Genomic DNA, 14,313 nt, shown 5'->3' on the forward strand with positions numbered 1-14,313 from the left:
CCACAGAAACCCATACTTAATAATCTAGAGTTGATGTGGTCTATCCAATGCAATTTTCTGAACCAGCGCCCCAAATAACCCCAGGAACAGGCATAAAAGTGAAGACACAAAGGCACCCCCGCTTCCAGACACCACATGGAACGGCTCTGCTCAGGCGAAGGAGGAGGAAGAGAAGCAGCAGTCAGGAAGCTTGTTGTCATGCCTTTTGTGGATAGTCAGCCTCTCTCCTCATGACATCCCTGTTGCCTCAGCACTGTAAGAGGGTTTCACGAGACCAGCCACTCTCATTGCAATGGTGTATTAACGGTGAGGCCCTGGACCATATTTTAGATCTTGGGGACCACTGGTGGTCCACGTACACAGGTTGGGAACCACTGCTTTAAAAAAAGAATGGGAGAAATGGAAAGGAGGAATGGGAGAAATGTGGTCATATTTTTACTCAACCATCTCAAATTCTCAGGGAAAAATTATACATAGACCTATACATGCACCTATTCGCTAATATTTGCATTCTGGTTATTTTTGCAATGCTGTTTGCAAAGTAAAAAAATCTGAACAACAATAATATGTATAATGGAATGTTAAAAATCTTCGAAGTCAGCATGTTCGTGATGACACGAACCGGGCTGCTTGCTTTCTTTTGCGTGCTTGCTTTTGTGGGAGTTTGCTGTTGTTTGTGGTCGTGCAGTTTGAGGCTGGCTTTCATTCATGGCATTAAGCAGTCAGTGCAGATGGGGGCAGGTGGCAAAGAGGCCTACAAGGAGCTGCAGCGGGGCCTGAGTCGTCGGGGTGGTGGATTTGCCCTGCTTTTTCCTCCAACTCAGGAAAAGGAGCCACTCATCTTGATCACTAGGAAGCCAGCGGAGCTTGTCTGTAGGCCGAATCTCTTTGCTCTCTTGCCTCCTCCTCCTCCTCGCTGCCTGACTCTTGTTGTCTCTCAAAGCAGCTGAGCGGAGGAAGAGGAAAAGGAGGAAGCCTTGCTTGCTGAGCTGCTGTTCGCCTAAAATGGTGCGCCTGACCGCGGAGATCAAAGGTGGAAGGAGTGGGGAGGAAGGATGCTTTTGATCCAGAGGAAAGGCAGCAGGGAGGGAGGCAGAAAGTGAGCCAAAGCAGTGCTTCCCCTCCTGTTGTTGTTGTTGCCTTGGAGGAGTGCCCCTTGGGGATTCGTGCTATACGCAAATGCGTATCTTGCCTATTGCTTCAGCCGCACCTGACAACAAGATGTGAATCTGCAGGTGCAAAGTGTGCAAAGAAGAAAGCTTTCTTCACTGCACATATTGCCACCTTATAGGAGCAAAGGTGCCCTCTATACCGTGTCTTGTCACATAAAAGTCTAGTTTTCTGCCATCTGTGCTTTAGTTATTATCCTTCTCGTTTCATTTCCCTGAGGATCTCAGTATACCAGGGACCCTGATTTGTAATGGATTGGAGAGGACGTTAGGGAGAATCTGCGTTTTTTTATATGGCAGTGTAGATGGTGCCTTAGAAAGGGGGTGAAGGAAGCCTGGCCGAAAGTTACTTGTGGGGAAATTGTGCCCCTTTAAATGTTGCAGGCCCCAAGCTCCCATAAATCCCAGCCAGCAAGACTGATGGTCATGGGTGACGGAACTTAGTGAACTGTGGCTGAGGGGCTACTGGTTTTCAGATTCACGTTAGTATACCAGTATGTACTTGCAGTGCTAGGCAATTCTTTCGCTACTCAAATTCTAAAAGACTTTAGGATCAAAGTACACACATTGAATTAAATTTTGGGACAGACCAGAATATGTGTCTTTGTGTGTTTTGAAAGAGAGAGATTGAGAGAGAAAATATAGACTATCAAATCCATGTAGAAAATTGAATTTCTTATTTTAAAAGTTGGCTTACATAACTAATGAAATCACTAATGCAGTACTGTATAGAATGATTCCTAACAGGTTGTTGCTGTGTTTGATTGTCTTCCTTTTTTTAGGTGATGATTAGCACAAGTAAAGGTGCTTGGGCGCTGAGCCGTGTTTTTGACAATGGCTACCCATGGGACATGGTGTTCCTTACTCGTTTTAAGAACATAGTCCGAAATAGTCTTCCTGGGCGTATCACAGCATGGCTGGTTGCAAACCGAGCGAGCCAGTGGTTTGATCATGCCAACTATGGAATCATTCCAAAAGATAGGTACTTAGTATAAATTATCACATAGAAACAACAAGTTATTTATTTATCGTAACAGGAGTGAACCAAGGGTACAGTTGTAATGCATTTAAAAAACACAAAGTATAAAAAACTTGGCATTATACTAAATGTTCTTTGACCAGTAGCTGGCCACTTGGAGTGCCTCTGGTGTTGCTATAAGAAGGTCCTCCATTGTGCAGGTGGCAGGGCTCAGACTGCATTGTAATAAGTGGTCTGTGGTTTGCTCTTCTCCACACTCACATGTTGTGGACGCTACTTTGTGGTCTCATTTCTTAAGGTTGGCTCTGCATCTCATGGTGCCAGAGCACAGTCTGTTCAGTGCCTTCGAAGTCTTCTGTGTGCCCGGGGGGGGGGGGGGTTCTCATCTGGTATCAGCCACTGATTGTGGTTCTGGGTTTTTGCCTGCCACTTTTGGACTCTTGTTTGCGGAGGTATTTCTGCAAGTATCTCTATAGATCTTAGAAAACTATTTCTTGATTTAAGGCATTGGCGTGCTGGCTGATATCTGAACAGAGGATGGGCTGGAGATGTCACTACCTTGGTCCTTTCATTATTGGCTGCTACTTCCCCCACTGCCAGATAACCGGGGATAAACAGATAATTTGGGATCAGATCCCAGGATAAAGGGGCAGTGTGGAAATGCCCTCTGTGTATTTATTGAAGTACCTGGCAATGAATAAAGTAATCTTGATTTCTTAATCCTTCCTCTTAGATCTGTGATGAGAGAGCCAGTGATAAATGATGAGCTGCCTGCTTGCATCCTCAGTGGGAAGATCACTATTAGACCTGAAGTGAAGGCGTTTAAAGAAAATGCTGTGATATTTGCAAATACTCCCGAGGCAGAAGATGTGGATATTGTTGTCTTTGCCACTGGATACAAGGCTTCATTTCCTTTCATTGATGAGTCTGTCATCAAAGTTGAAGATAAGCATGCTTCATTGTACAAATACATCTTCCCTCCTCAGCTGGAGAAACCAACACTTGCCCTTATCGGGTACTTCAGGCCATTTGGACCAATCGTACCACCAGTGGAAATCCAGGCACGCTGGGTCACTCGTGTCTTTAATGGTATGTAAGATGGGACACAGCACTCCAAAGGTCTAAGTGCACATTTAGGAAGTGACACTAGTGGGCATGACTTATAGTTGACATTGCTACCTTAGAAAAGTGCTCTTAAGAATGAATATAAGCCGGTCTGTAAGCCGATCTGAGTCCCTCTACGGAGGTGAGAAGATCGGGATATAAAAGTTTTAAATAAATAAATAATAAATAGAATAACTGCATATAGAAATCATGATTCTGGGTCTTAAGAGTATCAAGTGGTATTATTATAACTAAAACTAGCCAGTTGTCTACATAAAAAAAATCATACCCATCTCTATTCTGATACTATAAGAACACCTGAAAGTGAAGACACCACTTTTAGGCTTTATTTATGTATTTATTTTGCTGGTTTTATCCCAGACTGGGACCTATGATGGCTTCCAAAATAATTAAAAGCTCACATTAAATTCCAAGAACAAAAGATAAATTAAAAATAACATGTGTTTAAAACACATGCAAGATGAGAAAGCCTAAAATAAACCCTCAGTTATATGTAAAATGCCCGACTAAATAGACCCTCAGTTACATGTAAAATGCCTGACTAAATCCAATGCAAAGAAAGTTGGAAAGGGGGGGGGGGGGCAGCCTAGCCTCTTGGGCTCTGTCTGCACTGCCATATACAATTCAGATTATCTGATTTGAACTAGATTATATGACAGCATGGATTCATATAATCCACTTCAAAGCAAATAATGTGGATTGATTATTGGCAGGCTAAAACCTTTCTCTTGAGACAGGCTTTAAAAATGAAGGTTTTTCAGATCAAGTCAGGGGGTGCTGTGGTTTCTAACTCTGAATATGTTTTAATGGCTAATAACTGATTTTTTAAAATATTGTTTATATTTAATTTTGTTTTAATGTTTGCATATTTGCTTTAAATTGTATGCTAATGCTTCCTAGTAATAGAGTAACATCCAAATCTTCGAGGCCTGAAAGCTTAGTGTGCCGTTGTGCCTGGGGCTATAGCTCTTAGTAAAAGAGGCATGGACGTGGCATCTTTCCCCAGGGGATTGCTTCTTGCCCTCCTATAGGAAACTGGAACTCCCAAAGACCAAAACACAACAGATAACTCAAAATGGTATTTATTGTTCACAATGAGTTATCTTTCTCAGGCACAAGCTTGTTGTTTCAACAGGGATAAAGGAAATATACTTTACAATCTCTGAAGTCCAAAGAGTTTGAAGCTGAGAGGCTTTTCCTATTTCCTCTTTCCTCAATGGCTGTGAATATCGGAATAAACACAACCCCAGTCCAATGGCCTATGTTGAAGGGACAAGACCTTCCTCTGGTGCCAAAAGAACCGGTTTGAAGGCGCTTGGGTCTCCTCAATGTTGTCCAGGATGATCTGGACATAAAGCATGAGTCCCAAGGGTAAAAAACCTTAAAACTGGTGCTGAGAGGTAATTTTAATCAGGAGCTTTTAGAGCCAAGTCTCTTATTCACATCCATTTGATAGAAACTCTGATGGCAGAATAAAAAAGGGAAGCACTCCCCTCCTCCAGGAAGAGGTGGAGCCAAACAATTGAGTTTGAGAAAGCAATTCAACTGGTGCAAACAACACTGATTGACAGCTATATAATAATAATAATAATAATAATAATAATATGTATTTATTTGATCAGTCATATGACCATTTCAAAATAGAACATGAGTAAAAAACAAGGCAAAAAGGTGAGGACAGCAACTGACTTTCTATTTATTGTCAGAATCTTATTTTCCTGGTTCTTCTTTCAGGAAATCTGCTCTTTTCTTAATGGCTTTCAGAATAAAAAGGCTTACTCTGATTATGTTGGATCTTTCCTGCCCTTGCAAGAGGGATGTCAGAATATCATTTCTGTTGGGGGACCTGCAGTTGGATAATATTGGATGCAAATATCTGTCTCGCAGTTCAGTATATGCTGGACAGTCAATTAAGAAATGTTCAATGTCTTCCACTGTTTGTTCTCCCCAGACGCAGAATCTCTCACTTCTTGGGATGTTACAGTAGCGCCCGGTTTGCACCATAGTACTGAGTTGTTAAAACCTAGTCCTAGTATATATTCTTCTTAAGGGTAGAGGAAGTGGAATAGTTAGGTAGTGCTCTAAATGAATATTCCTTTTGTGGGAAGCTAAAAACCTTGTGGCTGAAGACCTACCTATGCTCTCTAGGTCCAGCTGTGCATAGACATCCCGAATGCGCCACTTGAGCACTTGCCCTGCCCCCGGACCCAAAACACCCAGAAATTGCAAAGGCAGACTGAATCCAGCCAGCTCATTATTCAGAGCCGCCATCCACGATGACTTCTGGTCATGCTGGACTTGATCCTCTAGACATAGGCGAGGAAGTCTACTAGGATCCAGAGTTTACTTTTGAACAGTAATTAAACTGTCTCATTAAGATTTGAGCTTTTACTGGGAGTATTCCTAGCTCAGCCCTTACTGCCACCGTCAGCGTTGTTATGGAAAGACCCAGGAAGGTGCGAAGCTTGATTGACAGCTATAAATAACCAATCAATCCAACTATACATAAGCAGGGTAAAAAGGCAGGATTAAGCATGATAGAACAGTTTAAATCTTGCAACTAACAGTTCTACACATAGGTGGTGCCACTCTCGACATCACACTTAGCACAGCATATCTAAAAAACTGATTGAACTTTACTGTGCTCCCTGCTGCATCATTGGGGATCTTGTGCAATTTGGATTGACAATTAAGATTTTTTTCGCACTTAAAATACCACTGCAAACAGCCACTGAGCCTTATTTATAGATGAACAAACTGTTCTTCTGTTTGAAGACATCTTCTAAAAGTTGTTTTTCTTTGGGTTTGGCTTGGTTTTCATTTTTCATTTTGTGATTCCCTGAAACATTTCTCCTGTCTTCTAGGCTTATGTAAATTGCCTCCAGTGAACATAATGGTGAAGGAGGTCAATGAAATTAAGAAAAACAAGAAAAAGTGGTAAGTCTTTATAAAACCAAGACAAATCCTCAGTAATTAGGTTAGGGTTGTCAGCTGATAATAAAGAAACCATACAACTTTGACTCTATGCCTTCAGTGTTATGAAGATATTTAGAAAATAGTCTCATTTGTGCCAGAGCATTTGATCAGCTACTCGTTATTTGACTCTTCACATCATGCCATAACCAAGGAAATCATTAGGAAGCTCAGAAACAGGCTCAGCTGTATTTGCTGTGAAATTTAGGATTTTAGAATTTATACTGTTATTTTTATGGTGTTGATCCTCAACTTGTGACACTTGAAATAAGGAGATGTTCTGGAAATTGGGGGTTATTCAGGCCCCTTCTACACTGCCATATAAAATCAAGGTTATCTGCTCTGAGCTAGATTATATGACAGTGTAGATAATCCAGTTCAAAGCAAATAATGTGGATTATCTGCTTTGATAATCTGGATTGTATGGCAGTGTAGAAGGGGCTTTAGACAGAGGTAAATCTTCTGGTAGAACTGAGTTTTCCATTGTTTTTGTTTTACTTTTACCTGCATATTCCTAGATCTGTACACAGACTTTTTCTTAAAATCTCCCAGAGTTTTCTAACTGTAGATTCTGGCAAAATTGATTTCCACCAATTTCCACTGAACCTTCTTTATTATTATTCAAAAGTTATGGTCAAAGTTCTAAAGTACTTTAGCAATATTGCAGTACTTAAATAATTGGATTAGTTTGTTTTTATTCCTATTTCTCTCATTTGATCTCTGTGTTCTGGAAATAATAGTTGTGAATTTCAACAGGGAGAAATGTAGGATGGTACACATAGACAATATAAATGACTGGGACTGTGGCGCAGCTGGCTGGGAGTCAGCTACATTAAGATCACTACTGACCAAAAAGTTCGAAGCCAGCCCGGGTTGGAGTGAGCTTCTGACCAATTTGTGTAGCTTGCTGTCGACCTTTGCAGCCTGAAAGACAGTTGCATCTGTTAAGTAGGAAATTTAGGTACCGCTTATGTGGGGAGGCTAATTTACGATGCCATAAAAAATCTCCAGCAAGCATGCAAAGAAGGAGGAAGTATTTCATCAGTGTCACAAATGGACGGTGAAACAACAGCTCCCCTGGTGGCCAGAATACCCTCATGAAAAAGCTGGAATGTTAAATAGCCTCTATGTGTCTGTCTATATATGGTGTGTAACTATGGCATTGAATGTTTGCCATGTATATGTACATTGTAATCCGCCCTGAGTCCCCTGCAGGGTGAGAAGAGCGGAATATAAATACTGTAAAATAAATAAATAAATACAGGCACAGATCTGGGGTGACACCTGGCTTGAAAACAATCTATGTGAAAAGGGTCTAGGTCTTAGGCCCCGTCTAAACTGCCATATAATCCAGATTATCAAAGTGGATTGTCCACTTATATGCTTTGAACTGGATTGTATGAGTCTACACTGCCATATAATCCAGTTCAAAGCAGATAATATGGATTGTATATGGAAGTGTATAAGGAGCCTTAGTAGACCACAAGCTGAGCAGGCATCAACACTGTGAATTAGCAACTAAAAAAAGGCAATGTGATTCTAGGATGCATCAACAGGAGTCTAGTGTCTAGATCAGTGGTTATCAACCTGTAGAGTTCCAGGTGTTTTGGCTTACAACCCCCAGAAATCCCAGCCAGTTTACCAGCTGTTAGAGTTTTGGGGAGTTGAAAGCCAAAACATCTGGGGACCCACAGGTTGAGAACCACAGGTCTAGATCAAGGGAAGCAATAATACTGATATGGAATTTAGACCGCAATAAATTGAGAGGGAACAGCTTAGTAAACAATGTTCCAGATTTTAAAAAATCTCCCCAGTGAAAAAAGACATAGGACAGAGGCATTTATTTCATCTTAGCCAAGAATCAATGCTTGTTAGCCCTTGCTCCAAAATTACAAGCATAAGAGAGCACGTGCTCTTCACAACACTTTTTATACAATCATATAAAACCATTGTTCCAGTTTTCACCACCCCTCTTTTGTTTTGTGTTGGCCAGAGAAAGAGACTGGGTAGGATCTATGTCAGGATTGGTCCAGAGAGGAGACGGCAGGGCCGCGCATTCCCAGGTTGGGCCCTTCATAGATGGAGAGTCCACCACTTTCTGAGTTAGCCTAATTCCAATAGCTCTTACCATTAGGAAGTGTAGATGGGGGAATAAGGGAAACAACATTCAGTGCCATTCCTTCTGTTTCACCTAATTATTAGACATATTTGTTTCTTCTCTTTCCTCTTTGTTCATTTCATTTTCTTTTTCATTATCATTAAGGTTTGGCTTCACGTTTGATGAGGTTCTGAAGACAGATTGGATGGTCTACATGGACCAACTGGCCTCCTTCATTGGTGTAAAACCTAGTGTGCCAGCTCTGCTTCTCAAAGATCCAGAAATAGCCATAAAGATATTCTTTGGGCCATGCTCTGCCTACCAATACCGTTTAACTGGGCCAGGGAAATGGGAAGGGGCCAGAAATGCAATCCTGACCCAGTGGGAGCGAACCTTGAAGCCCACAAGAACCCGAGTTGTAGAAGACACTTCAAGTTTCTCTACATATGTGCTTAAAGTGCTTGCCCTCTTTGCTGTATTTGTTGGAATTTACTTCAGTTTCAATTAGTTCTGGTGTATCCACAGGGCAGTTAGCTGATATTAGAGTAAAAAACAATAGGGAAATGCAGTATATCTCATGAAATGGAATATGAATGGTGTTTAAACCACTTCTTTCAATGGGAAACATCACATTCTGCTAATTCACTTATTTTAATGGGAAACTCATGATCAGTTAACAGAGGGCAAGCTGCTGATGACCTGCCCCTCTGATACTTATGGAGAAATTAAAGACAAGTGATTAAGAAATAATAATAATTCTATTTCTTACTTGCCTCCCCTTGTGGCTCGAGATGGGTTACAGCATAGTTAAAACACATAAACTTTGTAAAAATTCTATAACAACACATATTAAAATTTCTATAAAATATAATATTAAAACATATTTCTATAAAATATATAATAATAATTCAAGGTACAGGTTCTTACCTATAAAGCCCTAAACAGTTTGGGACCCGCTGTCAGAACCTCTTTCCTTGTAAGCCCCAAAGCAAGTGTTAAACGCAGTTTTCCATTCATCCCCCTCCTTAATTCACACTAAATTATAAGCTCCGCGCAGATCTAACTTTGAAAATATAGACGCTCCTTGCACTCTGGATAATAATTCTGGTATTAGAGGTAAGGGGTAACGATCTCTAACAGTGAACTTATTAAGTACTCTGTAGTCGCAAACCAACCTAAGATCCCCAGTTTTCTTAGACACAAAAAATACTGGCGCAGCTGTAGGTGAACTTGAAGGTCTTATAAAACCTTTCTCCAGGTTTTCATCTAAAAACTCTCTTAGCGCTGGTCTTTCAGGAACTGATAATGCATACAAGCGCCTTCCTCCAGCTTGATTGCACATTCATAAGGCCTATGAGGAGGCAATTTATCAGCCTCTTTTTTTACAGAACACGTCCCTAAAATCAAAATAACAAGATGGTACTCCGACCAGTTCTGGATCCTGACTAGAAACAGTTGAGCATTGATGCTTCTCCAACTTAATGGTCTTATTTCCCCAGTCAATAGATGGATTAACCTTGGATAGCCAACTCATTCCTAGAAGTACGGTATATCTAGGTAGCATGGTTACATCCCAAGTGAAATCTTCCACAATTCCCTGTAATTCCCATGCCACCCCCAAGGTTTCATGAGTTATGGAACCTGTACCCACAAATTTACCATCTGCTCCCTCCACCCAAACTGCATTCTTCTTTTTAACCACTGGTATATCATGGTCTTTAACAAATTTTTCATCAATGTATGACCCCGTAGCTCCCGAGTCTACTGGTGCCCATGTAGTTATCTTTCCACCATTCCCCAACAAAAGATTAATCTGTACAAAAACATGCTCCTTATTTCTGGGCCATTGAACCATTGGTCCTAGTGCACTGGACCCAGGGTGTACTAGGGCTGACCTTTTCCCTGCACCTTGGATGACTTGATGGTACAATTTCTAGCAAAATGCCCCCCACCACCATAATATAAGCACAAATTAAGTTGTCGTCTCCACTCCTTCTCTGCTTCTGATAACTTCCGGTAAACGCCCAGCTGCATGGGCTCCTCCTCCCCTTTACTTCTACTTGCGGAGCTGGCAAGGGAAGGTAGTAGAATCAAGCCTCTGCTGAGACGTCCTTTTCTCCAGAACTCCAAACGCGCATCAATGCGCAGCACCTTTTTCACCAGGTCATCCCAAGAGTCAGGTGTCTCCAAATGAGCCAATTCGTCCTGAAGTTGATCCAACAAGCCAGCTGTAAACAGGAGCATAAACGGTTTTTCTCCCCAGTCAAGCTGATGTTTGAGGAGATTGAACTTAGTTAGATACTCCAACACAGTGCTCTTTCCTTGATGTAGGCGATGTAAGGCCCAACCGCATTCTCCTCTCTCAGCGGATCCCCAAAGGCATTAGTTAGTGCCTCCTTAAATGCATTCAAATTGTTTCTAATTGGACTGTTCCCTGTAACAATTGACACAGCCCAATTAGTTGCAGCTCCAGTGAGTAAACTTAACATAAACGACACCTTGGCTGTGTCATTAGGCAGCTCAGTTGCAGCAATTTGTCCAAAATAAAGTTCTACTTGCATAAAAAACACAGGTAACAAGTCTTTGGTCCCATCAAAACGCTCCGGCAACATGACACTTGGGTTGCGTTGCAGGGGCTTGCCCTCCCTGCATTTGTGCCAACTGAGCCTGAAGATGAGCCACCTGAGTGGCCAGCCCTTACAAATTTGCCATTCCTGGCGGTTGCTGGTAGTAGGCAATCTGTCGGAACCCAGATGTCTTAAAGAGCCAGACACAGGAGTATATCCAAAACAATAGTTTATTAAAGCAAAGTAAACAGGACTCAGAGACACTTGATTCAGTGCCTCTGGTCAGAACTTAAAGTTTGCAGCAATTTGCAGCTTGAAAAACAAACTTGGAAAATAATCCGGATTAAACTGGCAAATAATCCAGATTAAATAAGAGTTTCTCCAAAATTATTATTATTATTATTATTAACTTTATTTGTACCCTGCTAGTATCTCCCGAAGGACTCGATGCGGCTTACACAGGCCGAAGCCTCAGAACACAATACAATAGAAACATAAACACAACAATAAACAAAGCAAATCAAATAATTAAGCAAAATAACAGCAACAGTGACAATGCATCAAGACACTTTAAAACTGGGCCGGCCGGCGCAATGGGGTACAGGGTTAAAAGTGCTGAAATGGCAGGAGGAACGTAGGATTAAAATAGTGCGGTGTGCAGTAATATTGATTGTACTAAAGTGCTTGTAGGACTTGGGATGGGGGATTCCTAATCTGAGAAGGCACATCGGAACAGCCAAGTTTTTAGGTTCTTTCTGAAAGCTGCTAAAGTAGGGGCCTGTCGAAGATTTTTTGGAAGGGCATTCCAGAGTCGGGGGGCCGCCACAGAGAAGGCCCTGTCCCGTGTCCCCACCAGGCGCGCTTGCGACGTGTGTGGGATCACAAGCAGGGCCTCCCCAGATGACCGGAGCGAGCGTGTGGGTTCGTAGATGGAGATGCGGCCATGCAGGTAGGGTGGTCCCAAACCGTTCAGGGCTTTGTAGGTGAGCACCTGCACCTTGAATTGGGCTCGGAAAATAAATGGCAGCCAGTGGAGCTCCTTAAACAGAGGGGTAGACCTCTCTTGATAATGAGCCCCGGTTAGCATCCTGGCTGCCGCCCGCTGGACCAATTGAAGTTTCCGAGCCGTCTTCAAGGGCAGCCCCACGTAGAGCGCATTGCAGTAATCCATTCTAGAGGTGACCAAGGCATGGACCACCCCGGCCAGATCAACACCAAACACACCAAAATCACACAGTTCAAAGATAATAAGCAAACAAAAAGCTGTGAAAAGAAGCCATAATCCAGAAGCAGTCCAAAGTCGAATAAATCCCAGTTAAAGGTTCCAAAGTCCAAGAGGCAGTATCGTTGTTAGAAACAGTCCGAAGTCAAGGAGAGGGAAAATCAGCAGTTACGAGAAGCCAATCTGGTTGGTACATGAAGAAAGCAGCAACCTGCAGATCCAGGACCCAAGCGAAACAAGAGAAGCGGTAGCACCAAGACCCAAGACATGAAACCAACACTTTGCCTACTGCAAAGTTCTATCACTCCAGTGCCTTCATTTATCTCATTTCACTCTCAGAGAAACCTTCAAAGGATTCTTTGTCTGTGGGTGACATAAATATCTCCCGGATTCTTTTCCTTTGCTGCTCCTCATCTAACACCTGGGCACCTCGTTTCCCTCCTCTACCACTCCTACTATCAGTTGTAGTGTTGCCAGCAGACTCTACTACAACACTATATGATGTAAGTATGGGTAAAATGGATTCAAGCCATTGATTTGAAGGGTGGCCAAGGCCATCCTTTCTTTATAAATCTTTCTTGTTGCCCTGCAAGTCTTCATCAGCACCGGAAATGGCTCCTGGGTGATGAGCCAAGTGGATGACAATGGCTATCCCTGGGACACCGTCTTTCACACACGTTTCAGGAATATGATTCAGAATTCAGTCCCATGGTTCCTTTTGCAATGGATGATAGAAAAAAAGATGAACCAGTGGTTTGACCATGAAAACTATAGCCTAGTGTCTAAAAACAGGTATTTATTTGCCTCTAGTGAAGCTTTATGTATCTTGTGTTGGCTGGTAGGAACAATTACAAGACATAACAGGGTTAATCTAATGAATACTCTTAAAGTTCAACATTTAATCTTTATTCTGTCATCCAATATCAGTCGGTGCCCGTCCCTAATGCAGGAATGGGTTGAGAAGGGCAAGGCAGCATTGCTAGCTAGCCAAAAAAAAAAAAAAAAAAGGAAGAAGGGTTGTAGGTGTTGTAGTAATATCAAGCACACTAAAGAAAAAGACGATACCATAGAATCATAGAGTTGGAGGAGACTACAAGTACCATGTAGTCCAATCCTTTGGCCTGTAGGAAAAAACAACACAATACAAGCATTTCCCACAGACGGTCATCCAGGCTCTGCTTGAAAACCTCCAGAGAAAGGGATTCTGTCACACTTTGAAACAGCATATCCCACAGCTCTTACCATCAGGAAGTTCTTCCTAATGAATTTCTTTTCCTGCAATTTGAATCCATTGCTCCATGTCCTAGTCTCTGGAGTAGCAGAAAACAAGCCTGCCTCCTTCTCATTGTGACATCCTTTCAAGTATTTAAAAATGACTTTCATGTCCCCTTTTAGACTTCTTTTCTCTAAGCAAAACTTTCTCAGCTCCCTAAGCCATCCCTCACATCAGGCCCGTAGCCAGGATTTTGTTTCGGGGGGAACTGAGTTTGATTTGGGGGGGGGGGGCAGTCTGAGTAAAAGAGGGTCTACCCTAGCAAACCTTTTGTATCGTTACCCCAATACCCCCATGCATATGGGATATATTGAGTATGGTGATCAGATCATAATATAAATAAACATAACAGTTTAAATAATGTACCAGTAAGGCCTTCTCGCAGACCACCCTGAGAATTGGGGAGGGGGGGGTGAAGCCCCTCAAGCCCCCCCCCCCCCCCCCGGCTACATGCCTGACCACCAGTTTTCTTAACACTGTTGATACAGAAACTAAATAAAATAACTTTATCAAACATAATTACCATTTGTGTCTTTCTGCTATAAAACCTATAAAATGTTACTTCTCCAATAAAAAGTCACATTATCAGCTTAACACACACTGATATAGTCCAAACCCACATTTCTCACACCATCTTATATTTCTGCCAACAAAACCCACAGTGCAAGATTTGTGTGATTATTAAAAGCTTCTTGATCTCAATTTTTAAAAACAAAACCCAAAAATAACCCCGTCAAGAGATTTACTATATTCAGGAAAAGTACTCTCAAAGCTCTATCACATTTTATTAGCCCTGCAGTACACTGTGTGTCTTAAAATTTTAAGCTTGTTCTCAGAGTAAACATGATTATCTGTTTTACTAAATTGTAGTGATGGTGGCGTGCCTTCAAGTCATTTCCAGTTGATT

The 14,313-nt window shown here is 41.9% G+C and overlaps 2 protein-coding genes across 3 annotated transcripts in view; both read left to right on the plus strand.

Moving 5' to 3' along the window:
* The window catches only part of LOC137096949 (flavin-containing monooxygenase 1-like), a 24,021-nt gene that overhangs the window by 7,182 nt on the left and 2,526 nt on the right, over nt 1-14,313 (plus strand). The window contains exons 6-9 of one of the 2 annotated variants that reach the window (XM_067467674.1): nt 1,952-2,151; nt 2,882-3,237; nt 6,138-6,210; nt 8,510-9,172. In XM_067467674.1, coding sequence (XP_067323775.1) covers nt 1,952-2,151; nt 2,882-3,237; nt 6,138-6,210; nt 8,510-8,852 — 972 coding nt within the window. In that variant the 3' untranslated portion in view covers nt 8,853-9,172. Of the gene's footprint in view, nt 1-1,951; nt 2,152-2,881; nt 3,238-6,137; nt 6,211-8,509; nt 9,173-14,313 lie in introns of those variants that run through there. The other variant, XM_067467675.1, reaches the window with a different exon arrangement.
* The window catches only part of LOC137096950 (flavin-containing monooxygenase 1-like), a 26,089-nt gene continuing 24,612 nt past the window's right edge, over nt 12,837-14,313 (plus strand). Inside the window, exon 1 of the mRNA XM_067467678.1 lies at nt 12,837-12,925. The gene's annotated coding sequence lies outside the window, so the exon portion shown is untranslated. The remainder of the gene's footprint in view (nt 12,926-14,313) is intronic.

Source organism: Anolis sagrei, chromosome 4 (assembly GCF_037176765.1).
Source record: "Anolis sagrei isolate rAnoSag1 chromosome 4, rAnoSag1.mat, whole genome shotgun sequence".
Lineage (NCBI taxonomy): Eukaryota > Metazoa > Chordata > Lepidosauria > Squamata > Dactyloidae > Anolis > Anolis sagrei.